Source organism: Leuciscus leuciscus, assembly GCF_965113295.1.
Source record: "Leuciscus leuciscus genome assembly, chromosome: 13".
NCBI classification, from domain to species: Eukaryota; Metazoa; Chordata; class Actinopteri; order Cypriniformes; family Leuciscidae; genus Leuciscus; species Leuciscus leuciscus.
In genome coordinates this window covers 3,542,760-3,570,259 of record NC_138737.1, presented here as the reverse complement: position 1 = coordinate 3,570,259, position 27,500 = coordinate 3,542,760, and the positions used below count along the sequence as shown (strand labels likewise).

The 27,500-nt window shown below is 36.6% G+C and overlaps 3 protein-coding genes across 3 annotated transcripts in view; 2 read left to right on the top strand and 1 right to left on the bottom strand.

Moving 5' to 3' along the window:
• The first annotated feature begins 2,104 nt into the window (after positions 1-2,104).
• On the top strand, positions 2,105-23,597 carry LOC309512317 (clustered mitochondria protein homolog). Its single transcript, XM_082187830.1, has 26 exons — positions 2,105-2,297; positions 5,781-5,890; positions 6,083-6,254; positions 7,405-7,536; positions 7,665-7,819; positions 7,916-8,070; positions 10,015-10,137; positions 10,213-10,345; positions 11,177-11,269; positions 13,794-14,491; positions 15,106-15,179; positions 15,292-15,396; positions 16,059-16,159; positions 16,656-16,808; positions 16,894-16,956; positions 17,622-17,857; positions 17,944-18,028; positions 19,068-19,221; positions 19,295-19,434; positions 20,285-20,365; positions 20,475-20,600; positions 20,693-20,802; positions 21,435-21,528; positions 21,628-21,753; positions 22,210-22,283; positions 22,933-23,597. The coding sequence occupies exons 1-26, from the start codon at positions 2,252-2,254 to the stop codon at positions 23,405-23,407; spliced, it is 4,014 nt and encodes a 1,337-aa protein (XP_082043956.1). The 5' UTR covers positions 2,105-2,251; the 3' UTR covers positions 23,408-23,597.
• Positions 23,598-23,664: 67 nt separating this feature from the next.
• srrd (SRR1 domain containing) lies at positions 23,665-26,836 on the bottom strand. The gene is made up of 7 exons (XM_082187905.1): positions 26,505-26,836; positions 26,239-26,279; positions 25,984-26,147; positions 25,799-25,897; positions 25,575-25,726; positions 24,141-24,186; positions 23,665-23,999 (listed from the first exon to the last, which is right to left on the bottom strand). The coding sequence occupies exons 1-7, from the start codon at positions 26,645-26,647 to the stop codon at positions 23,805-23,807; spliced, it is 840 nt and encodes a 279-aa protein (XP_082044031.1). The 5' UTR covers positions 26,648-26,836; the 3' UTR covers positions 23,665-23,804.
• A 114-nt stretch (positions 26,837-26,950) lies between these two features.
• LOC309512314 (homeobox protein cut-like 2) overlaps positions 26,951-27,500 on the top strand; it is a 222,641-nt gene continuing 222,091 nt past the window's right edge. The window contains exon 1 of the mRNA XM_082187818.1: positions 26,951-27,426. Within this exon, the coding sequence (XP_082043944.1) occupies positions 27,393-27,426 (34 nt within the window). The 5' untranslated portion in view covers positions 26,951-27,392. The remainder of the gene's footprint in view (positions 27,427-27,500) is intronic.

Here is a 27,500-nt window from a genome sequence, read left to right as displayed (position 1 = left end):
AGGGAGTAAGACAAGATCTCTTGAATATTTCTGTACTTGTCAAGTGAGTTCCTAATAGCGGCCCCTCCTTCGAGCGCTGCTGATACCCACGCAGAAAGTGAATTACCATTGTTTCTGATTGACTTTTAAGTGCCTTGTTATGTGACGGCAGTGATCCCGTCCACTCAAGTGCTGCTTTTGTTGCTCTTATCTGCTCAGCTGAGATTTAATTCCACAACTTTCTGCTGCTGGGGGATGAGTTTGTGCAGCAGCTGCTGAGATGTTGCATAGGTGAGGTGTGCATGAAGAGCCTGAGGTTTACAGCTCTGACTTCTGTCTCATTACAGCAGCTCTGGCACTGAGTGTTCCTGCAGGACGCAGTACAAAGACGCCTTGAAATAAAATAGAAAAAGATTTCATCGGAGTGCGATAGGCGTGTATCAATTACTCCCACACACACACACACACACACACAAGTTCATGCACTTCTCCTTAAGCAGCTAAATCCTTTGACTATACATCATTTTGAGTCATTAGGAGAATCTCACAAAAATATCTAGGTCATGTTCCACAACGCACAACCTTCATTTTTTTTTCTTCAAGAAAATTATGTTCTTTCTATTTTTAGGACCATTACGATTTTTTTTTTGCATTGACACTATTTTCATGACAATTCTAAGCATTTTTTTTTTTTTTTGGTAATGAGGATTTTTTTTCTTTTAAATACCTATTTTTAGCTTTTCTTACTTACTTAGTATTTTGTAAGAATCTTGTTTTCAGTTCAAATATCAAATTTTTCTTAAATCAAGATGCTGGATATAAGTAAAATGACATAAGATAGAAAATTAATCTTGCTTCCATTTGATTTAAAATCACTTTTCCCCCCCTTTTTTTCCCCTTTTATTTCCAGAAAACAATACATGACATTGTATGGTAAATGCATCTTGATTTAAAATTTAAGAAAGAAAGTTTGCAGTTTAGGAGCATGGATTTATTTATATTTTTTACATTTTATTATTTTCATGAATTATGTTCATAATTTACTCATTACTGTTATGTGGGGTGGGGGGTATTTTTATTATAGATTTTTATTAATATTTTGAATTGGCTTTTATTTTCATTTTCATTTAAGTTCAATGTATTTTTCGTTCAGTTTTAGTTTTTATTTATTTTCATTTTATTTCCATTTATTAATTTTACTGCTTAAACATAAACTTTTTTTAAATTAGTTGCTAAGCCAAAATCTCAAATTTTCGTTTAGTTTACTTTTTTCATCTAATATATATATATATATATTTCTTTTTTCTTCTTTTTTTTCAGCTATATTTCAAAATATATAAATGAATTTCAAAAATTCACAAAAAAAATTTTTGATAGCTGTTTACATCATAACTAATATTCTCTCTCTCACACACCCTCTATCATTTTTACAGTAATGAGAATTTGGAGGTTAAATGCACTTATTTGCAATGAAAATAATTTGACAGTCAAAAGACTTAGGCTACTGGCTTCATTTTGTATGTATTTTGTATGTGTAATTATTTTATGCATTTCTCTGTTTATTTTGTGCTGTAAGCTTTTTTAAATGGTTACTGAGCTTCACTCATGTTTGTAATTCTGTTTTCAATGGTGTGTGTGTGTGTGTGTGTCTGTGTGTGTGTTCTTGCTTAACCTACATTGAGAGGACCAAATGTCCCCACAAACATAGCTAGAATATGAACATTTTGACATCGTGGGGCCATTTCGTCAGACCCCAGGAGGAAAACAGCTTATAAATCACACTAAGTGATGTTTTTTGAAAATGTAAAAATGCTAAAGTTTTGTGTGATGGGCAGGTTTAGGGGAAGAGTTAGTGTAAGGGGAGAGAATATACAGTTTGTAGTATAAAAACCATTACGGCTATTGAGAGCCTATGTAAAGATATAAACACAAGTGTGTGTGTGTGTGTGTGTGTGGGTCTGTCTGTCTGTGAGAGTGGGATCCCTCCCTGGCCTGAGGGAAGTCAGAGGGGGAGGGTAACGCTCACTAATCTCGTGCAAAATGGAGAGAAGCAGCGCCACGCCCAGTGAAACATGCCTGTCCTGCTGTGGGAGGAGTGGTGGGAAACACTGCCAGCACTGGTGGAGGAGGGAGTGGCCGCTCGACAGAACCAGAAACTAAAAAGACGTGTTGAGTCAGTCATTACCTGACAGCTCTCCAAACACACCGCACAGACCCGACGAGAAGAGAAAACCAGCAGCGACCGAGAGAGAAACAGAACCAGAGGAGGAGAATGAGGGACGCAGTGAAGAAAGGAAACGGAGAGAAGAAAACTATGGGTAAGAGTTGCCTTGTTCTGATTCAGTCCTGCCTCCTCCCTCTGAACTTCTTCCTGATGTTTCCTTCATTGTCCTGGCGCTTTGGATCACGCATTATTTTGCTCTCTTTGCGGTTTGTCCGAAATGACTCGTGCATACAGTTAGAAAAATGACAAAATGCATTAAAACAACTTGTTGAAAACACTGATTAAATTTATGGTTCTGCACATTAGAATGAAACTTTCTCTCGCTGCAAAACAAACAGCAACCTTCACTCTTGACCTCCTGATACATGCGTCCTCCCACTTTCCATGCCTTCTGTCATTCTTTCACTCACTGACACGTGTGTTAAAGCTAAAGAGACTCATCTGTGAGATTCCTTATGGCTTCGGGTCAGATCACACACACACACACACACACACACACACACACACACACACACACACACACACATTCCTGTCTTTCATCGCGAGCGCGTTTCTCTCGGGGTAAATGCATGAACGCGTCACTCTCGAGGCAACTTGCTTGGGGAGAGAGAGAGGGAGAGAGAGGGGGAGAGAGAGAGGGAGAGAGAGAGGGAGGGAGGGGTGATGTGGTTTTCTTCATCATAACTTTCTGTGCTTCTTTACGCAACTGTTCATGTGATAATCAACACTCGTGTCCTTAGGTGTCCCCTTAACTTTTCATATCATTCCTCGGTGTAGTGGTCGAGATCTGGGGTTGCAACTGAAAGGCTGTAGGTTTGAGTCCTGCATGGGTGGATCTTATTTTTTTTGTTTAAACAGTAAAAAAAGTTTAACAGCTGAAGAGTAGAGACTACACATGTTAGATCTTTTTTTTTTTTTTGCAAGAAAAGGAAGCCTATTTTTAGAACCATTAAGATTTTTGCCATTTTAACACTATTTTCATGACAATTGTAAACACAATTTTATAATTACGGAATTTTTTTTTAATGCGGTAACAGATTTTTAATATATGTTATATATTACATTTTTCCACGTTACAGTAATAATTGAATGATTCTTTTAATGAAAATTATTAATTTAGGATTTATTTTCAGTATAAATTCGTGTATATATATATATATATATACATCTCAGTCAAATCAATTAATTGGGATTATTGGCAAAAAAAGTTTGTGTTTTGGTGTGGTGGTTTGTGTTTATATAATAAATGTAAGTATCTATCTATCTATCTATATATCTATCTATATATCTATCTATATATGACACTCACATTATATAAACAAACTTTTGTTATATGCGATTAATCGGGATTACTAATTTTGACAGCCCTATCTATCTATCTATCTATCTATCTATCTATCTATCTATCTATCTATCTATCTATCTATCTATCTATCTATCTATCTATCTATCTATCTATCTATCTAATAAATGGTCAGAATGAGATATTTTGGGCCTTAAAAAATCAAGCCTGTATTAGGGACCATTACATTTCATTAGCATTTTTTGGTAGCTCAAACACGAATTAAATTAGCTAAAATGTTTGATAAACACAAAGGATGGTGCGGATGTTCCAGTTCTGCAGAAATCATCAGATCTTCCATACGCTTGATGAAGATTCTCCACCTCAGGTTATTCCAGGTTAACTCTCCAACAATCTGCTAAATGACTAGTTCCTAGAAGCTAATTATCTTAAAATTGAGTGACAGGTCCGTACAGACTTTATGCTGAATCGTCATTCATAAAATTTCACACATGACCCAACCAATACTGTGTTTGTTAATTACATATTTTTGATTAATGGTAAAAGCGCACACCCAGTTCCATTTAACACATTTCACTGCATTCCTTCATAACCACAAATCAAATGTTGGTTTACAAAAGGTTTTTCTTTATATTTACCACGACCTTTAAAGTACACATGACCCATAGCTTGAACAAAAGTGTTTGTGCTGTAGAAGAGCGATGATGCATCTCGTCCTGAAAGCCGTCGTGACACGATCAAGCCGTTTGATGTTTGTAAGAGTGAGTCTCCAGCTCTGAGCTCAGATAAAGTGTGTATTAGCCACTCATCCAGTGCTCGGTATCTGCTCTCACTAGCCAGGGGGAAATTTGGAAGATGTCTGGACAAGCTCATGTCGTATCAAGCCGAGTCTTGCTGTTATTAGAGAACTTTGACTTGCCTACAAATCCAACACGAGAAACTCAAAGCTTTGACTCTTTGAATGATGTCAGATGGAGATGATGTCTGTGGGGTTTTATATGATTTCAATCACGTGCATCTGACCCTTTAAAAGTACTTTACTGTAAAACATCAGATAATACTGTGGTAATTTGATACTCTACCAGTCAAAGTTAGGAAACCTATGATTGGAATTGGTTTCTTATGAGCCTAAAAATCTAAATGCTTGAAATTAGTTTTGTAGAATTTGTTGATTTTGTAGATAAATTGTGTTACTATGTATTTATTTCTTTACAAAAACTTTTGAACATTTGTTATCTATCTGTCTGTCTATCTGTCTATCTGTCTGTCTGTCTGTCTGTCTGTCTGTCTGTCTGTCTGTCTGTCTGTCTGTCTGTCTATGTATTTATTTATCAGTATAAATGACTAAACTAGTTTTTATATTGACATTAAATTTTTCTTACCTTTATTGGCTTTTTCTTTTCAATTTGTTTACTCAAAAATGTAACAGTAATTAAATCCAGAATATAAAAAATGAAGAAGAAAAAAACGGAAGATGAAAAATAAAAACAGAAACGCATCTTGAAAATGTTGTGTTTAAAAAACAAAACAAAAACAATTTTGCTTCCCAAATAATTGCATCTTGTTTTAAGGATGTTTTGATATTTTTACAGGAAGATAAACCAATCTTTTTAATTGGATTTAATTTTGAATATTTATGTCCACACTCCACAAGCACTGCATACAATGGTATAAAATGATAACTTGATGAAATGATTAAGTAAACTTGTAATAAATGTATGTATATGGTAGACCAAGGTACTTTAAATAATTAACAGGTGAAACTCGGAAAATTAGAATATCGTGCAAAAGTTATAATTTTGATGATTATGGCTTACAGCTTTATGAAAACCCCAAATTCAAAATCTCAGAAAAATTGAATATTACATGAAATCAATTTAAAAAAAGATTTTAAATACAGAAATGTCGGCCTTCTGAAAAGTATAATCATGCATTTGTATATAGTTAGATATACTAAATATATTAGTTTCACCTTTTAATTTGAATTACTGAACTTTTGCACGATATTCTAATTTTTCGAGTTTCACCTGTAGTGGTATTATTATGGTACAAGAAAACATTGTACTGCCATGTCTAAAAAAACATGGTAGTACCATGGAGCTATTGAGTCAGTGGGACTCTAGGATGGAAAACCTTTATTGTTCTTTCTTCAGTTTCTTTCGTGGCATTTGAACAGATTTCCTAACTCCTCTTAGTCTTATGTAACTCTGTTTTGGCTTGAAGCACATTTTTTAGCTCAAAGTGAAGAATGCTTTACCCCCCTTCACTCTGCAGATGTCTCATGTTCAGAGAACGGGAGAAAAGCGACTGGAAGCAAAAAAGTTGATGACGGGTCATTTCCTGTGAAGGTTCAGGGTGCAGGTGTCGAGTCCTTCGAGCTGCAGGTGAGCTTTCATCATCAGCGCTAGTCAAATATACCTCTGTGAGTAAAGTGACTTTTGGGGTGTAACCTCAAATTTAGTAGTCTAGTTTGTGTTGATCAGCAATGCAAATCTTTTCAAATATGTCTGTCAACAGAACATCAAAATATGCAAAGCACATGCTTAAATGTTGGATAAAGTGTGTTTTCTCTGCAGGTTCATGGATTCTGGCTGGTCCAGGATGCCATCATGACTGTACTGGGCAGAGAGGAGGTGGCACCCCGCACATCTATCGCTCTGGCCCTTTCAGGTGTGACCCTTGACCCCTTGACTGAGCTCCAGGGCGTCAAGGGCTTCAAAGCTGGAGTCACTCTCCGTTTAGTTGAAGGTAAACTGCAAGATCTTCCATGTGGAGTGTTTTCTTTTGTTCACTTCTAATAGACTTGCATATATAATACATGGATATAAGGTCCTTATAAGCTTTCCACAGTCACAGAAAACCTGGAAATATCAGGGAATGTTAATGTGTTTTTCTGGCCTGAAAAGGTAATTGTGGAGATTCAAGGATTTCAATTGTAAATCAAAATTTTTTGTAGTTATAAAACATTTCATTGGCTAGATATTGCTCAAGTTTACAGGAAAACCTGTTCACAAGCCTTAAACTTGTGTGAATCATTTATATGAGTAAGTTTGAATGAATCAGTTGAACCTGGTCACAAACTCATTTTATGTATCTGGTAACAGTGTTATTTTAGAATTATTTATATCCTATTATGGGATTTATTCATATTTGGAATTAGAGTTTAGATTTTCAATCTTCATTTTATTTTAGGTTTTATGTGTATATATATGTGTGTGTGTCTGTTTATATATATATATATATATATATATATATATATGTATGTATGTGTTTATATTTATAATAATAGTTATAGTAATATTTATATTTTTGTTCATTTCAACTTTTTCAATTAGCGAAAAACAGTTAGTTAACATTAACAACACTGATCCAGTATCTAGCTTATCCAATGATCATAAACCTCATGAAAATTCATTGGTCAGAAACTGTGGAAATCATGTGGTTTATTGCTGGTCTAACAAACCAGTTTGAACACCTGTGAGACCGGCAGCTGGTAACTGGTTTATTGTCCAAGGTTGTCTAATCTAGGCAGGTTGTGCTGGTCAGCCATCTTGGACCAGCTAGAAACCAGCTACCATGATTCAATTTAAGCTGCTTTCAGCGAGAATTTCCACAGAGATCAGTGGGTTTCTCTTCTATACAGGTTTTGCAACTTCTTGATTTTATTGAAAACCCTTTTGATGACAAACTAATGAAACCTTTCTCATTGCCAAGTGAGTCACATGGCACTCAATATGAGTAATGTGGGAAAGTAGATGATTGAATAGATGATGTTATTGCTCATTAGAAATAATCATAGTCTTGCAAGATGAGACGCATTGAAATTCAGCCGATCAATGGAGCTGGAGAAAAGGCCTGATTTTGGGATCATAAAGTGAGTTTTGTGTGCATGTTATAGAGCCGTACTCCCCGCGGTCGGCACAGGCTCACCTGGCACGTGTGCAAGAGATGCTGAAATCTGCCGGGCCCCAAGATGCCTTGATGGAGGGCCGATCACCCACTGTATTGAACACACTCACCCAAACGCCTGGTAAGAAATAGATAAAGTACGTAAAAACGCTTGTATTCAGTACTGCCTCTAAATAATTTAAAATGCATTCATTATTTTTATGCCCATGGCAGTGAGACTCTCTAATTGTGTGTTTATGTGTGTATTAGAAGCCCCTCCCACTCTGCACTCATCAAAGAACAGACGAGCCAATAGTAAGACAGAGCAGCCGGCTGAAGCCCCGCCCCCTCCTTCCTACATTCACCCTGGAGTTTCAGATCTTCCTCCTCTGACGACCCTGCTGCCCATGAACACACACATCGAAGTACGACAAATAACACAATACAAATAAACCTTTAGGCATTTGACTTTGTTTTTTTATGACTCTCACAATAAACGCAACTAACTGATTCTTTTACAGGCTCCCAGTTACCTGCTCGACCTGTCACTCAGCTGTTGGAACCCTCCCCCTGGCTTCCGGAAACTGCAGGGCGACTTCCTGTACATCAGTGTCCACACTCTGGAGGGCAAGCAGTGTGACATCACTTCCTGCCCACGTGGGTTTTACCTGAACAGGTAAGACTCTGTTTTATTATGACAATGTTTGTAGTTGCATGCTACCATACTATTTAAAAAATTTTTTTTAAAAATAATTGCATTTGAATAGGATGCAAAATCCATGATTTTGCACAAACACAAAAGTATTTTTTTAGTTCAGTGGGTTATGTGAATTTCTGATGTGTAATTGTTCAAGTTCAGACAGAGAATCTTTCTCTCAAAATCGTTCAGTACTGTTTATGCATCACCAGTAAATCAAGCCAGTGACTAAACGATCAACCTTACGTCGTTTCTCTTAGTAGGATGAAAATAATCTTATATAAACTGTGATTAAAATACAGAAAGCGATCAAAGAACAATCCCTTTCCAATCGCCCAAGCTGTCAATCACACAGTACGAGTTTATCTGGACACTTGCCAAAACTCGTTATGAAATCAATGACGCTGTTACACTGCAGAACGAAGCTCTTACTGTACTTACCTCATGTTTGCATTGGTGAAAGCATTAGTGAGAGTGCAGAAACTGTGTTGCAATGATAAGATCTTCATTCACGTGATCAACAGACTGTCATCTGCTCAGTGCTCATCACTGCAACCTTTTATGTGATGGGAATAGATCTAAATACTTAAAAAACTTCTCACGATTTATTAATATCGATAGCTGTAATAGTAAAAACGTATAATAGCTGTAATAGTAAAAGTTTTCGAGAGAGTTCCACATGTAATACTAGCTATTTAATATGCAAGCATATCAGCCAATCACAGCAGTGAGCGTTTACACTGAAGTCTCACAGCAGCCAATCACAGCAGTGGGTGTTTACACTGAAGTCTCACAGCAGCCAATCACAGCAGTGGGCGTTTACACTGAAGTCTCACACAGACACGCCCCTTCAAACAGAGCGTTCAAATCAGAGGCTAAAATCAGGCTAGGAAATATGCCTTTTATTTCTAAATTATAAAAAAAATGTATCTAAAAAACATACTTGCATTATAAGGGCACCCCAGGAAACATTATAAAATAATAAAGTAATCCATTCCATGGGACCTTTAAGTTACAGTCTAGACAAAACTAGAATAAAAAGCAAAATAACAGGAATAACATTTATTTTCGAAAACTGCAATGTAATGTAAAGGTCATGTGATACAAATGTAGTATACTACTGTATAAAATGTTAATCATTGCATATTGTTTCGAATATGATTTCTAAAATATACAGTAGTAGACACCACACAATACATATACTATTTTTTGCATAAAGAAAATTAAGGCTTTTTTAATGTCATTCATATTTTTTCAAAAATGTCATTTTCATTACTGTAATAGAATAAAGGTATTTATACTGTATATATTTTGATATTTCATTTATGCTGATTAATAATAATGTATTTATATTGTGTGTTTTTTTTTTTTTTTACTTTAATTGCAGTTATTTTTATACATATATTTACTGTACTGCTGGTTTGAGAATGTAATTAAATTAGTGGAATTACAAAAAAACTCAAAAATAAAGATAAAAGTATACTTTATGGAGTTATACATGTAGTTGCTGCATAGACAAAAATAACAAAACGCATCCCAAAAATATCAAACATTACCACACAGACACATATGGAATGGAATAGAATGGAATGGAATGGAATAGAATGGAATAGAATGGAATGGAATGGAATGGAATAGAATGGAATAGAATGGAATAGAATAGAATAGAATAGAATAGAATAGAATAGAATAGAATAGAATAGAATAGAATAGAATAAAGGCCTGGATGCATTACAGTAATGATAATTTTTGTGGGAAAATGTAATATCATGAAAATGTTACAATACGAAAAATCTAAATGTCTCCATGTTCTCATGAGATTCATCCTATGCTGGAATAAATGACATCATAATTGTTTGTGACATATTAAATACACAGAATGAAGGAGAGTTTTCTATAAACCAAGCTGTATTTTTGTTTCAGGTCGACGCTGGATGTGTTTGACCCCCGTCCTGCTCAGTCTACTCCAGTGTGCCACTGTCTGACCGACCTGCTGTCCCACATCAGCCCGCAGTTCAAACACAACCTCGGCACGCTGCGGCACAGGTGACCCTCACACACTCGTCTCACGACACTCATCTGTTCTTCAGTGCGGTTCTCTGAACGTCTCTGTTCATACAGGCCCTCTCTGCCGGTTGAAGAGATGCTGTCCACTCCGTACCGCACACACAGCTGGCTCGGCGTCTCCTCGCTTCACTCACACAGATCCAGCTTCAGCTGCCGGCTGGGTCTGGACCAGGACCTCAACGCGCAGGTACACACACACACCTGTCCCACACACACATCTTTCAGTGCACAGTTACAAAGCTCTATTTTGACATGGCTGTGTGGCCAACATTATTGCAATAAAGCAGACAAAAAAAACTGTAGTAATGAAATTTGATACAAAATGAAATAAAATGTAATACTATTTAATGTTGAAATGAATTATCAATAAATTAAAAAAGAATAAACAATAAATTTTATTATATTATATTAACAAACATTAACATCAGCAATTTTACTGTTTTAGATGGAAATCAATCACCAAACTTCAAAATAAAACTCTAATGCATTACTGTAGTGAGAATTTTTGGGGGAAAATGTGCTTAATTGTCATGAAAATAATGTCAAAATGCAAAATAAAAAAAGGTGTTAAAATAGGTTTAAAATTATTAATATAAAATATTATTATTCTTTTGATTTTGGAGTGAAGTATTGGAGTGTTTTCATGGGATTTGCAATGAAATTAAAATAATATACAATTTAATATTATTTAACAGTAATTATTATAAATTAATATTATTCTTTTAAAAAGATAAAGGAAATAAAATGAAAAAGTAATGTTATTTATTAATTATTATAAATGTATATTTAAAAAAATGGAAACATTTAATATTATTTAATACTAATTATTATAAATTAAATTAAAATAAATAAAACATGTAGAAACAATATAAAGACTTTAAATAATGCAATTATTTTGCTATAATTTGCAGTTGTTCTGTTTTGGATAGGGAAGCATGGGGTACTTATCCTCCTGCCTGTCTGTGTGTGTGTGTGTGTGTGTGTGTGTCATGTTCACGTGTTCTTCTGTGGGTTTTAGGCTACTGACTGGAATAAGGAACTTCAAGCAGCCAGAGATCTTCCTCAGAGAAGTCTGGAGGAGAGACTTCAGAGGGACCGAGCGTTACTGCAGGTCTGAGCGCACTTATCTAACTTATGCAGACTATTCTGTCCTCAAAGTATAATTAAATAAACACAAACTAAACAGACCACATAACATAAAACATCCTAACCATACTGTGTAACTGAACTACTGTAGATTTGACAGTAGCTCAGCTGTTCTCAATTCAATTCAATTCAATTCAATAAATGTATTGCCATGTCAACAAGTTGATAGGAATTTGTCTTGGTACAACTCTCAGACGTAAATAACCTAAAAGACAGACATCATAAGTACAAAAAAACAGACGATGTACACCAACAATACCCAGCAAACAGTAGGACATTAGACCAAAACCCCTCAGACATTAAAAAAGACAATACCCCTCGGCAAAGAAAGTGCACAGTGCATACAGTTGATAAAGTGCTGCTAGCAGTCAGTGCAAATTCAGATATCTGATAGCCAGAGGGTAAGTGCTGTCTCTGAAACGTGATGTGGAAGTCTTAATGCTCCTATATCTTCTTCCTGATGGGAGGAGATTAAAGAGATGGTGAGCAGGGTGAGAGTGGTCCGCTATGATGTTTTTAGCCTTTCTGATTATTCTGGTGGAGAAAAGTGAAGAAAGTGAAGGGAGGCTACAGCCTATGATTTTTGATGCTCTGCGTACTACTCTTTCCATCCTAGTTTTGTCCTGAGCGGTTGTGTGACCGAACCAGACAAGCATGGAAAAAGTGAGCATGCTTTCAATAGTTGACCTATAAAAGTGGGTCATGGCAACTCGGCTGACTCTAAACTTTTTGAGCTGCTGCAGAAAGTGGAGTCGCTGGTGAGCTTTACTAATCTTAATATTAGTGTTGAGCTCCCATGATAATGATTCCTGGATTGTGGTCCCAAGGAACTGGAAGGAAGTGACCCTCTCCTCCTCCACCCCTTCTCAGTGTTTCCCAGCAAGCATCTTCATCGCTGTTTGTCTGTCACACTATATTGAACATGATTACAAATCAAAAGTCCAGTTCCTTTTAGCGAATCAGTTTGTTCAGATGGATCAGTTCAATGAACTAGTTCAGAAAACTGATTTAACAATTCATCACTGAATATTATATAAAGAAAAAATACTTTAAATATTTTGTGTAAGGGTTGGGTGAAGGGATGAAGCGAGGACTCAATTGTGACCCTGGACCACAGTCAAATGGGTCAATTTTTTTGAAATTGAGATTTACACATCACATGAAGGCTGGATAAATAAGCATTCCGTTGATGTATGGTTTGTTAGGATATGACAATATTTGGCCGAGATACAACTATTTGAACATCTGGAATCTGAGGGTGCAAAAAAATCAAAACTTTGAGAAAATCTCCTTTAAAGTTGTCCATTTATGTTCGCGATTGTGCTGCATTCACTCACAAAAATAAATGTTTTATATATTTACGGTAGGGAATGTACAAAATATCTTCATGGAACATGATCTTTACTTAATAACCAAATGATTTTTGCCATAAAAGTAAAATCGATAATTTTGACCCATACAATGTATTGTTGGCTATTGCCACAAATATACCCGTGCGACTCATGACTGGTTTTGTGATCCAGGGTCACAATTGTGCAGAGGCTTTTATTTGAATAAAACCAAAAACAACATAAACTACCCCGAGAGGGAATGAGGTAACAGTCAACGAGTAACATATGACAACGATCTGGCACAGGACTGCAAACACAAGGAGAATAAATAGGGAGCAAACAAGGCAGGCAACGAGGGAGGACAGGTGGGGCTGAACCAATAGTCAGGTAACAAGATGGACGGGTTTAGACAATAGACAGGAGAGCACATGGAACAAGCAAACACATGACAAGCCATGTGTTCACAACAAACATGACAAAAAGCACAAGCACATGGCCAGCAAACTTAATCACAAGCCATGTGCTCAAACAAAACAACAGCTAATGAGAGCCGCCAAAACATGACAATATGAAAGCACACAGCTAGTGTAAAACACAGGCAGCGTGCAACACAGCACAAGACAAAACATAACATGAAAGCATGCGTCCGATGTAAACACAAGAGCACAACAACACACCCGGACAGAAGAGCATACGGCCCGAGCGAACTCACACAATAAAGACCGAGCGCACGAGTGTGCTCACGACAGATACAAACACTCGGAGCATGAATGTCCAAATCCCGACACAGAACCGAAACCAAACTAGACCGAAGTGCCGGGATCCAAACACCACACTCCGCACACAAAACAGACCGAAGAGCTCACGCGCTCACACAAGACAATACAGGAGTGTCAGGGCTCTGTCACAATCACAAAACCAAGAGTAAACTAGACCGGAGTGACAGAACCCTGACATTTTGTTTAATATTTATTTTTCTTTTACTCATCTCATTTCATTTCATTTCATTTCATTTCATTTCATTTCATTTCATTTCATTTCATTTCAAACCATAGTTTCCAAGTAGCTTTTACATTTCATTTCGTTGCATTTAATTGCATTGCAAACCGTATTTTCCAAGTACACCACTTCTTAACTTCTCATTGTTCGTTCCGGCAGGTGAACAGCGCTTTTGTGTGGGCTGTTGCTCAGGCAGCAGAGAAGGTGATCGATGGTTTTGTCGACCCAGTCAATGGTTCTCCCGAGGACCCAGCGTTCCTATGCGGCGGGGTGTTCATGAGTGTGCCGACACACAGAGAGGACTGGCTGACGGGAGAGCGCGGTCCCAGAGCCGCTCAGCGTCTCGAGCTGCGATGTGTTCAGGCTTACAGCGACCTGGACGGAGACCTCCAGAACCTGCACACCATCCCCACCGCGGTGGCCGACTACCGAGGCGTTCGACTGTCCGCGCAAGGCCTGGCCCCTGGTCTTCAGGGCCCCGAGCAGGCTGAGATTCCCAATGGCCTTTTATACGGCTTCAGCGCAGGGCCACTGGAAAATCCATCCAGACGGAAACTCCTAGAGCTGCTGGCTCAGTCGGCAAAGGCTCTTTCTCTGCAAAGACATGCGGTTTTGGGGCAGACCGGCCATCAGTTGCCCCTGTTCACCACTGTAGATGCTCAGGGGATTCTGGGGGCCGATGGTCGATATTACCTGCTGGATGTGTATCGCACTATGCCTGCTGATGCCAACTTCCAAGTGGAAGACGGAGAAGAAGGAACAGAAACCGAACCCAAGGAGGGCAGTTTTCCCAGGCGTTACCCTCACGTTCTGTGTCGCTTACGGCCGGAGTTAGTGAAGGCGTTCATTCAACACAAGTGAGTTTTGACGGGTTACCAAGTCATTCCATTGGTCAAGCTAACAGATAGCCCCGCCCCAAAGTCATGCCATTGGTTGAGCCTGCTGATATTTATATGGCCATAAAGATGATGGCCGAAATGCATATAAATATCAGTTGTCGCTCTATATTTCCCAAAAATATTTAAATGCTTAGTTTTATGATCAATCTCTGTAGTTTGATCATATACATATAATACAATGCAATATTCCCTCAAAAGCCTGATGGTTCATATTTGATAGTCACATTTTAACATGATTTTTCTAAAATATGATGTATGGATAATCAAGAAAACTTAGGTTGCTTCAGTCCAGCAAGTGTATGTTATTATCAATATAAAATTTATTCTTACATTTACCTTATGAAAAAATCAGTAAATCAATAAATCAGTTTACTTGCATAATGAATCATATTATGATCAATGATGCAAGAATCAAACACTCCCAGAATGCCAGTTTTCCACACAATCTCATTATGTGGGCAGAAACAAATCATATATATATATATATATATATATATATATATATACACAGAGATTTTAGGTTTGTTTATTTGTGCACATCCTTACGAACACATTTTGTCTGTGTATTACAGATATTCTCAGTTCACGCAGCGAGTGAAGGCTCACATGAGGGAGAACGGAGGACTGGAAGACAGTGTGCAGTCCGGTGAGAACGAAAAGAAGCGTTTATTTTCTGTCATGGGATGTTGGAATAATATAAGTCTGATATAAATCTGTTTTAGGGGAATGATCTTATGTGTGTATTTGTGTGTTGTCAGGTGACTCTACAAACATAGGCGCAGTAAGAAGAGCTTGCAAAGATGTCGGATCCGTCAGTGACATCATCTTTGAGATGCGTTTCAACCCTAATATCTTCTCCCCAGGTCAGGAAAAGCTCAAATCCATTAATATGCACCAAAACAAACTTCACAAAAACTCTGTTCCAAACCCCAGTGAGTTTCTTTGCTATAAACTGTCTATTTAGGCAGTATCCAATGAAATGGAGCCTAATAAGAGATTAATTTTAAGTGCTCATGTGAAGCACATGGGAGACTCATCATGTCTCTATGCTGATGACATCAAACGCATATAATATTGGGTGAAATATATAATAAATTGGTCTTAAATGGGATTATTTTAACTATTTAACTATATTCTTTTTAACTATTTTATGCTTTCGAGAATTTACATTATTCCCATGTGTAGGATACATAAGATCCTGCCTTAGATTTAGGCTCTTAGAAGCCAACATAATAATAATATTAAAACCTTAACATCAAATAATAAATATAATAAAAAAACATAATATTAATGCCTTGATATCACAAGCCTATCAGATCTTAAACATCAACTGAGACGCATCACGGTAAGAAAATGATTTTAAAATCCATAATGTAGGCAGCTTTACTAGGTTTTGGAACAGAGCTAATATCGTCATGTTTGTCTTGGCCAGAAATCATCTGTCTTTAACATCTAAACATAATAACTTATGTAACTAGAGTTTAAGTTAGAGACCTTTAATATTGTTTTCTCTCTCTCCGGGTAGGAGTGCAGTTTCCCAGCTCAGAGAGTGATGCCGTGGAGCTACAGAAGAGATTACTGAAGGAAGCAGCGTCTTTCATCATTAATGACCAAATACCAGCATTCGTGAGTGTATTTTGTGCTTTTATACGCTAAAAATCTTACAGACCCCAATCTTTTAAACAGTAAAGAATACTTTTATTCATCAAAGATGCATTAAATTGATCAGAAGTAAAGACATTTATAATGTTACAAAGGATTTCTAATTCAAATAAATGCTGTTCTTTTGAACTTTCTGTTCATCAAAGAATCCTGAACAAAAATGTATCACGGTTTCCACAAAAATATTAAGCAGCGCAACTGTTTTCAACATTGATAATAAGAAAAGTGACACTGAAGACTGAAGACAAATTCAGCTTTGATCACAGGAATAAATTACATTTTAAAATATATTCACATAAAAAAAAATATTTTAAACTGTAATAATATTTCACAATATTAGAGTTTTTACTGAGACTTCTTTCAAAAACATAAAAAAAAAAATTCCCAAACTTTTCAGCAGAAATGTGTGTGTATTTGTGTGAGAGAAACGGTGCACTGAAGTATCATCATGTACTTTCAGATGAACGACTGCATTCATGGCACTGACATACCGATGGATGGTGCTTCTTTACGACAAGCCCTCCATCAGAAAGGCATAAACCTCCGCTATCTAGGTCACCTGATCCTGTCCATCAGCCAATCAGATCTCAAACATCAACTGAGACACATTACGGTAAGAAAATGATTTAAAATCCATTATACTGGGGTAGATTTTAAATGTGAACTGTCCTGATCCTATCTTACCATCTCTCTCTCAGAGGTTGGCGTTTGCAGAGATTGTAGTGCGTTGTGCACAACGGTTCTTCAGTGGCTACATTCAGGTATTTCATTTTACTTAGTCAAGTCAAATATATATATACAGGTGAAACTCGAAAAATTTGAATATCGTGCAAAAGTTCATTTATTTCAACTTAAAAGGTGGAACAAATATATTATATAGAAAATTACATGCAAAGTGAGATATTTCAAGCCTTTATTTGTTGTAATTTTGATGGCTTACAGCTTATGAACATTTTCAAAATTTCTGAGATTTTGAATTTGGGGTTTTCATAAGCTGTAAGCCATAATCATCAAAATTATAACAAATAAAGGCTTGAAATATCTCACTTTGCATGTCATTTTCTATATAATATATTAGTTTTACCTTTTACGTTGAATTACTGAAATAAATGACCTTTTTTCGAGTCTCACCTGTATCGGTGCTTTTCGCAATACACATTGTTTCAAAGCAGCTTTACAGAAAATCATTATGTTAATGTTCATGCCTTATAGTCGCATTTAGCAGATTAGAGCTGGGCAATAATATAGTTACATTTTGCTATGATAAAAGCAATTAAGCAGTTGAGATTTGCTATAGAGCATATATCGCCCCATGCAACTATTCTGTAGGTATGCGGATAAAGTTAAATATCCAATTTTATATACAGACCTTGGTTTTGTTCAATCTATTAAATAAGTAACAAATTGTGTCTGTTGTGCTGTACAGGGAGTGGAGACGTCTAACCTGTCAGCGGCAGCGAGTCATTTCCTCTGCTGCTTATTGGTGCCTCACTTCAGTTCAGCATCAAATGGGGAGGAGTCTAAGAAGCGCTCGAGGAGGCGTGGCCGTGGAGGGGGAGGGGCTTCTGACAGCACGGCATGGACCTCACTCAGCGGGAATGAACTGTGGAGTCACATCTGTCAAGATGCTCTAGAAACATACAGACTTAAAGAAGGACTAGGGTGAGCGAAGAACATTCACTCGTCTCCAAATGTTTAACCCTTTCATGTGAAGTGTACTGACTTCATGAAGTCTCATTGTTTTGCAGGTCAAATGTGGACCATCTAGTAGAGCAGTACGGGCTCCAGAAGATGTCCTTGTTGAGAGAGATGTGCTTGAAGACTGGTATTCAGGTACTGCGTTGAACCAAGCAATGGCTAAATTTGAAAGAACACAATAATATTTCTGCAATATGTTTGATAGCTAAGGTTTGTCATGATTGCGTAATTATTTTATATTTATTTATTTATTTATATATATATATATAAAAATAAAAAAAAATATATATATATAAATAAAAAAAATAAAAAAAAATCGTTGGGTATGCTTGGCTAACAGGTTAATCTCATGGGTTTAACTAATTAGAAACAAAAAATAAAAGACATCTAATTTGTAGCTTCTGTTATCTTGTGAAAATTTGGCAAAAAAGGAACAATTGATGTACACTAGTTTCAAATGTAAAAAAAAACAAAAAATACAATTATTGCCAGGCCAGCATCACAAAATAATATACATGAACAACGAACAAGTGCAAATGTACGTTATTATTTTAGTACATATAACTAGGAACATATAGCATAAATTATAAAATAAATAAATAATATTTTTATAATAATATAATAAAATAATCTTTTTTTTTAACAACATTTATTTAAAAAGCAGCTCAGGTTCTACCTTTCAAAAGTATGGACTAGAGACAGTAAGATTTTCTTTTAAAATAAATTAATACTTTTATTCAGTAACGATGCATTAAATTGATCAAAAGTGAAAGTAAAGACATTTATAATCTTACAAAGGATTCAATTTCAAATAAATGCTGTTCTCTTGAACTTTCTGTTCATCAAAAAAATCCTGAAAAAATGTATCATGGTTTCCTCAAAAATATTACATTTTTAAGATCGATAATAATAAGAATGATTTCTGAAGGATCATGTGACACTAAACACTGGAGTAATGATGCTAGAAATTCAGCTTTGATCACAGGAATAAATGACATATTACAATATATTCAAATCGAAAACAGTTATTTTAAGTTGTAATAATATTTCACAATATTACAAATTTTACGGTATTTTGGATCAAATAAATGCAGCCTTAGTGAGCGAGAGAGGTTGATCTTGATTGATAGCTTGTAGGGTGTCTCATATGTTTCTGTTTGTGAATGACCCGCAGCTCCGCCTCAGAGAATACATCCTCGACAACCGTAACAAAGCGGCCATCTCTCCGGACGACGTGCTCAACATTCTGCCCATCGTCAAGCACATAACCATGTCGACCACCGACGCCACACACATGTTCAAGGTGGCTCAGAACAGTCTTCAGAAAGGTATTTACGAACCAACAGGCAGTAATTGAGTGGTGTGTGTGAACAGCCTCGCTTGACCGTGTTCTCCTCGTAGGGTTACTGGAGCAGGCGTACGAGCAGCTGAAAGAAGCGGCGTACCTCTTCAGTCGTGTGTGTGATGACCTTCACCCTGAAGCCTGCCAATGTCTTAGCCTGCTGGCAAAAGTGGCCTATGTACAGGGCCATCCTGCTGAGGTGTGATTGTGTGTACTGTCTACAGTGTGTCTTGCTACCCCGTGGCTTAATAGATTGCTTTTTGTATAATAGGACCTATTAGGTGGTTGCAAATTAAGGCACAGCTTTCTCATATTCAAGTAAGCATTAGAGTTAACCCAACAAATATTTAGTGACTACAGTGCTTATTTCTTGTTAATTCATTCAATACTGAAAAGCATTTATAGTAAATAGTAGATTTTGCTTTGTGACATTGTTTTCATGACATTTAATTCTAAAATCGTAAAAATAAAAAAATAAAATAAAATTCATAGTTTGAATTTGAGAAGGAATAAATGTAATAAACAATAATGAAAGAAAAAAAACACAAGAAACAAGGGTGAAGACAAACAGGTAGCCTATATAGACAAAGTAAATGTTTAAAATTTAAATTAAACACTGCACAAAACAAATCTTCAGTATTTTTGTCTGGTTTCCAGTTTACTTGTGAAGCAAAAAATACTTAAGATATTAAGTCTTGTTTTATAAAACATTCATCAAAATCGAGTTTATGCTTAAAACAGGAAAAAAATCTGGCAAAGTGAACTGAATTCAAAGGAAAAACAAGATTATTTTTTCTTGTTTTAAGCAAAAACTTAATTTTGATACATACAAACAGATGTTGACACACTCATGATGCATTGCGTTCTGTCATGAGACCGTGAGAATCAATTATAATTCATTTGGCTCAAGGCAGCAGGTTTGAATGTGCGCAAGATTACATTTTTGGGGGAATTATTCAATTAAAATGTCGAACACACCTGAAACTGCCACTGCTTTCTGATCTCGTAGCATTTCTCACCTTGTTCCGTGTGTGTCTTGTCCCCTGCAGGCTCGTAGCGTGCAGCTGAGGGTCGTGGTCATCAGCGAAAGGGTTCTGGGCTTCGATCATCCCAACACCATTCAGCAATACGTGAGTCACGTTCTCACGAAACCAAAACAGACCTACTTTTTAAAATGCATTGAGATCATCATCATCATCATCATCATCTACAGTAATTCAATTATTTCTTTTGTTCCAGGTGTTGTTGTCAGTCTATCTGTTCGCTGGAGGCGAAACCGCCCTGGCTCAGCGATGCCTGTATCGTGCCAAAGTTCTTTTGTTGACGGTTCACGGAGGAGATCATCCTTACGCTGCAGTCATAGATGTAAACGTCATCAAGCATAATCAAGTCCTCACAGATCCCAAATAGAAGTATTGGTTTGAATAAAAATGTCTTTTTTTTTTTTTCTCCCTCAGGCTTCTCTGGGATTGGCTCTTCAGAGAGAACAATCATTACAGTATCTACAGAGCGCACTGAAACTCAACAGCTCCTTCAGAGGAGAGACTGACCTGACAACAGCTCTGATGTAAGACCAAATGCTTTACTTATGCTTAAAATAGATGGAGTCGTATAGGAATCATGCAATGAACTGTTCAGATAACACAAGCTCTAAGGCTTCGTTCCAAACCCTAGTGAGCTGCCTATATAGGGTTCCTTATTGTGGTCACATATATCCTTCACGCATGAGGCAGTCCCACAATGCATTACAATGAGCAACAGTGAGATTTAGCTTTGTGACATTGTTTTCATGACATTTAATTCTAAAATCACAATGCATCCAGATGTTTTGATTTTGCTCATTAGACTCCAATAATTAAAGGATTTTGTATAAAAAAAAATAAAAAAGGTAGATAGATATATCTATCTATATCACTATCTATATCACTATCTATCTATATCACTATCTATCACTATATCTATATCTATATATAAAACTGCAGATTGTTTATAACAAGACAGAGACAATTAAGAGCTTTTCAGTTGACTGATTTATGAGGTTTCATTTTTGTTTCCTTAAGTGAGTGAGATTAGACACTGAGGCGGCTCATTAAGGTTTGGATCAGAGAGCTTAAGTAATCAAACTCATTTAAAGTTCTAGTTATGTTACCTGTGTGTGACCTGTTTAAAGTTGCTAGAGTATATTGTATTGTTTCGCAGGCACCATCTGCTGGCTCAGAGACTGTGTGGGGCGGGCGACTACAGAGGAGGCATGAATCATGAAAAGGAAGCTTACAGCATCTTCCAGAACAAGGTCAGATTTCGTGCTTGTGAGTTGAGTTTTTATCTTTGAAAAATGTGATGGTTTTCTGAGCCTGTGTGTGTGTGTGTGTGTGTGTGTGTGTTGCAACAGTGCGGTGAAGACCATCCTCAAACCAAATGCAGCTCTGAATTCCTGAGGAACATTACCCAGCAGGCTGTGCGTGTAGAGCGGTCGATTCGTCAGGGAGGCGCGGAGCTTTCTGAAACACTGCCTGAGGTGATTTTTAAATTTAAACAATAATATTCAACAATAATATTGATCTGCCTGCATTGACACTATTATACAAGAACTGAACTGAGCTGGACGATGACATCAAGGTGTACTCCTGAGCGGCTATATATATATATATATATATATATATATATATATATATATATATATATACATATATAAATATAAATGAACTAAATTAATAACTTTTTTAAAACAAAAATGAAACATCACTGAACTGACTTAAGCTGGACTGTGACACTATTTTCTTCTGGAAACAAACTTTTTTGCATTATTTTCCTGTTATTTCTGTAAAGCTGCTTTGGGTATTGTAAAAAGCGCTGTATAAATAAAGGTGACTTGACTTGAGGTAAGCTTAGCTTGAAACCGCTGTCTAATAGAGCTGACACGTGAAGACTTGCATTAGTTTTGTTAAACATGAGCTGTGTTTCTCTTCTGCAGGGTTTGGTTCCCTCTCAGGACATAACACTGGAGCAGCTCGCTCTGGTCAATGGCATACTGAAGACTTCATACAGGTGAAGAGGCTTTAGGATCACACTACTTAGTTGAAATTCGAAACCTTTAGTAGTATTTGTTTTTCTGTCTTTAATTGATCCGTTTTAAAATATTGAAACAGGTGCGTTAATGACAACTGAGAATAATGAGATGTACAAAGAAACTGAAAAGCAAAACATTAATCGCATCTAATATAAACGTTTTTTTATATACGTGTGTGTGTGTTTGTATGCATATATAGCATACACACACATATGTGTATATGTATGTACACGCATATTATATAAACACATTTTAGTTAGATGTGATTAATCGTGATTAATAGTTTTGACATACCTGTACTTATAATTATCAGTTTTAAAAAGCATCAATTAAAGACAGAAAAAATAATACTACAATCATGTTTAATATTTATTTCTGCTTTACATAATGTGTTATCATAAAAATGATGTGAATAAAAATAAAATCCCTGCTCATTGGTAGTGGGGGTTATTACTATCATTCCTTATTATTGAATTTTGAAAGAGGCAAAACGAAAAAATAAGGGGTGTAAAAATTGGTAAATTATGCTCATTCAATTTCTAAAGAATTTTTCGGTTCCAATTCTGAATATGATGCACTTTTAGTTAATGGAAACACAGCTGATTGCTTTTATTGTCATTGCTTAAGCACGAAAATGATGGAGTTCAAAGAGAAACTGAAAGAGAGAAAAGCAGCGGAAGAGGCTGAAAAGACGAAACTGGAGAACTCTGAATCGACCAATGAGAACAAAGCTTCAGAACTACCAACCAATAGCGGAGAGGTTACTGAGGAGGCCACATCCAATGGGGAACAGAAGCAAGCGGCCACAGATGGAAATGAAGAAGGCCAAACAGACGCTTCTGAGAAACCAGACCACTCAAAGATGAACGGCCAGATCGAGTCTCACCTGCATAACGGAGATTGTGCTTCAAAAATGGAATGTGAGGAGGAGGAACACCAATCAAACATCACAAATGGTGTCCCGACTGAGAGCCAATCAAAATCAAGTAATATTATGACATCAGTCAGTGAAGCACAGTCAGAATCAGCAGTGGTAAACGGTAAAGAGTGTGTCGTGAACGAAGGTTCAGGTCATTTGGAGAAACAGGCTGAGACAGAGTGAGACATTACTGCAGCTCAGACGTTCAGTGAGATATGATGAGATCGATCTCAGTGTTTGACACATGACTGCACAACGGTCTCAATTAATAAACCATAAAAGAAGTGTGGAGACAAGATGATGCCCAAAGATAGTCTTGTCTTGAAGTTATTAAAATGTTTGACTAAATAAAGTTTAATTTTTTGTGTGTGAACATTTGTTGCATCGAGCTTTCTTCATTTCGTAGTTTTCGCCGTCTTGGTGACAAAAAAAATACACAGTTCCCCTTTAAGACTTAAAAAAAAAAAGTCTTATTTTTATTATTTGAATAAAAAAAACCAAATGTATATACAAGAAGAAACTGGAAACGAACTAGTAAAATGTAACAAAAAAATAAGCAATGTTTAAAGTAGTGATGTTTTCAGCTCTTTCTCTCTCTCTGGATGATCTCGAGATCTTGGCAGTGCTGGTACAGTGGCTCTGAAGGCTCAATCCACATGGTTTCTGGCAGTTTGTTCAGCTTTTCCAGAGGGAATTGAATGAGCGCCGTGTCATTGAACACATCCATGAAGCGCGGTGCGCAGGGCAGAGGCGTCTCGTCACACACACTTGTCACCTAAAACGACAGCTGAGTCAAGGCCACTTTTCTGATATTAATAGTGTCGAAAGAATAGAACGAAGACATTTCATCAGAGAATTCTCTGTTGAAACTCTTCATAAAAATGCATGAATTGTAAAGGTGTACTGTCAAAGTTACATTTGAAAGGAAGCTGTAGTCTCTCTCAAACTCTCTCTGAAGCATCCTAAGAAGAAAATTAAACAGATATCATGAATAACACTCGGTTGGTTGAACATACACACAATTTTGCCTTTTCAGCAGCATAAAGTAGTAAATACTGAGCTTGTTTCTTTTTTATATTCTATAAATGATATTATTATAGTGTTATTTAATAGTTTGATTACACTTTACAATAAAGTTTCATTAGTTGACTTTAGTTAACATGAACTAAAAATGAACAATACTTCCTACAGTATTTATTAATCTTAGTTAATGTTAATTTCAACATTTACTAAAACATTATGGAAATTAAAAGTTGTATTTGTTAACATTTGTAAACTAACATGAACAAACAATGAAAAGCTGGATTTTTTTTTCAACAAAGATTAATAAATACTGTAACAAATGTATTGCTCATTGTTAGTTTAATACGTTAATGTTAACTAGTTTTCATTTCAGTTTGATTTATTTAATTTTAATTTCAGCTTTAGTTATTTTAGTATATCAAGATCTGAATAATGTCACCTTGACAATAAGCTGGAATAAAGTTTTTTTTTTTTTTTTTAGTTAACATTTATTTTATATCAAGTACACATAGCATAGGTTTTAGTTAATGATAATAATCCTGTCTTGTAGTTAGAGATTTATATGAGATGAAGATTGTGGACAGCCGAACGCAACACTCATTAGTGCTTGTTGAACATTTAAAGGGATATTTCACCGCTGGAAAGATGAATGTGTATTTAAATTGGGTAATTTATGTAGTAGAAATGTGAAATTATTTTAGAAGTTGGAGCCTTCTAGACTGAGAAAAGCCAGAAAATGTATTTTTGGCTCATGTGGATGAAAGACAACAACTCCCAGAATGCACTTGCTTCACTGCTCTACGAGGCCACTCCCAAGCCACGCCTACCGGTTACAGAGGGCAGTATCGGGAGAAATGATACAGCTAGGCTACTAGTCGACTCGAAACTGAAAAGACTGTGTTTTATCGTGAGATCTCCCTATGGGCGGGTTGAACACATGCGGGACGAGCTCCTCCTATTGGCTGTAGTCTCTCGCCTCTGGACAAAAGAGCCTCCGATGAGCTAAATGATGATTTTTGCGTCATCAGAGTTTTTTTTCCCAGACACACAATACAGAAATCTCTCGTCTCAGGGGGACATGAGGGAGGGAAGCACGGCCATTCCAAAATACTACCGGGTTTCTACTGATACAAAGCTTAATGCTAATCGGTAAAGTATCCCTTTAATTGTAAAACCATGTGCATTAACAAGGAGCTGCTTCACCCTTTGTTTTTATAAACATTTATGCTCACATTGATGTTGGGCAAGAGCCTGGCTTGCTAGGAGCTGAAATAGTGAGGACATCCACATGCTTTTGGTCACGTGTCGTATAAGTCTAGGCACCTACCTTTCTTGAATGCCATGAAAACGGTTGCCAATTATAATAATTTTTTGCAATGTCTGAGGCGTCCAGTTTCTCCACAGCAGGTTGTTATACAAAGCCTTCCCACAATGCATCAGGTAGAACAGGGTGGGTTGATAAACTGGGCGTTTTCCCTCCTGTTAGGAAAACAATGCTATAAACTTGAGAGCAGAACAAAATTATATTGACACTATGTGTGTGTGACGCACCTCATTTTCAGTCAGCACGGTGAAGCCGAGCTCTTTGAGAGCATCACACTCCGACGCAGAAAACACCGGATCATACACACTGCAACTGCCCACTGGAATCTGAGAAAGCATTACAAATGTAATTGCATTAAAAATACAATGCTTAATTGGACAAATCTTATCATATATAAATGAAAATTGTATACCTGGAGCGTCTCTAGAAGCAGTAACAACATTGCTAGCTGGTATCGGGAAGATACACAAGAAGCAAAGTTACCCAAACCATAACACACACAGTGCTGAAGAGACGCATCTCCATTCAGATCTGAAGACCCAGAAGCATTGGAAAGAAGACGCTTGGAAAGGAGATCTGGAGGTGGAGATGCGAATGTGGTCATTTATTTAAAAAATAGTATATTATTTTTAAATGTATGGCTCGTACTGCAGTAGTTCGACATCACCTCTCCATTCCATCCAGACGTCTTCTCCTCTCAGTTCATTCCTGTGAAGGAGAAGAACATTTCAGAGAGCTTGCAGACAATATGAATACAAACCATAACATTAAACAAGTACTGGTATCAGATGGTTATATGATTGATTACCAGATGTAATGTACTTTCCTAATTACATGGAACTCCAAGGTATTTAAAATAATACTATGGTGTTATAATGGTAACATGTCTAACAGTGTCACTGCTTGGATTTGACATGGCAGATAAACACTCACATGGCGTTTGTCATCTTCTGTTTGTCCAGTTTGCAGTCAGACACCTGGTGTGAGTCTAGTTTTGGGTTTGAAGGATGTTGTCCTCTTCTAGCAGCTCCTTTACGACGCCCTGCTACCTGCCACTCATCATTATTACAAGCCATAACAGCCAAAACCTCTTTACCCAGAATAAGACAGTTTACGGTCAGACAGCTCGAAATACGTGATCAAACTAAGTGAGGATAAGTCGGCTTCCATATGCACACATTTTGTATTTGAATAGTGTAAACGACTCTCTTATAAACTTATAGAAGCTGAGATGTTCATATGTACATCCAGACAACCATGTGAGTGTTTTGTGTTACGATTTAATCGTTCCGGTCGGCCGTTGTTCTCAATATATACAGTTCCTATGCTTTATACAACACATTTTTAAAATGGCACAAATTGTTAAGACGCTAATAAGTATTTATATTTTTTAGAGGTACATGTGTGTATGATCTGTGGTGTGTTGTTTTATTCGTGTGAATCTTTATGCACACGTCCACTACTTTCCGTTCTATACAGTATTGATGGTCTATTTTTTTTTTGTAACTTGTGGAAAGGTTAATATTTATTCCCTGTTGAACGGTTTCAGGTATATTATATAATATTATTAAACTCAATAAAATCCTAAATAAACTTGAGATCAGTGGCGCGCGCGTGTTTGTCGGACACTAGATGGCGCGCGCTTCCTTCTTTCCCGCTCGCAAGCACTGAGGAAATCTGAGGGAAAACTTTTGATTGTTTTTATTCTCTAAATTCTCAATGTTTCCTGTCAAAATGTTTGCTTTATCTGAATAATGAGAATAGGTAGTTTCGCGTCTAATCTTCTTGCGGCAAATACGTTATTGAACGAAGGAAAATAAAATGAAGTGTATCATTGAAGGCAATGGCATTAAAGGTATGACACATTTTTACTCGATATTATCTACACTCTCCGTGTTTCATTTGTTTATTAATACCTCTGTTTAACGT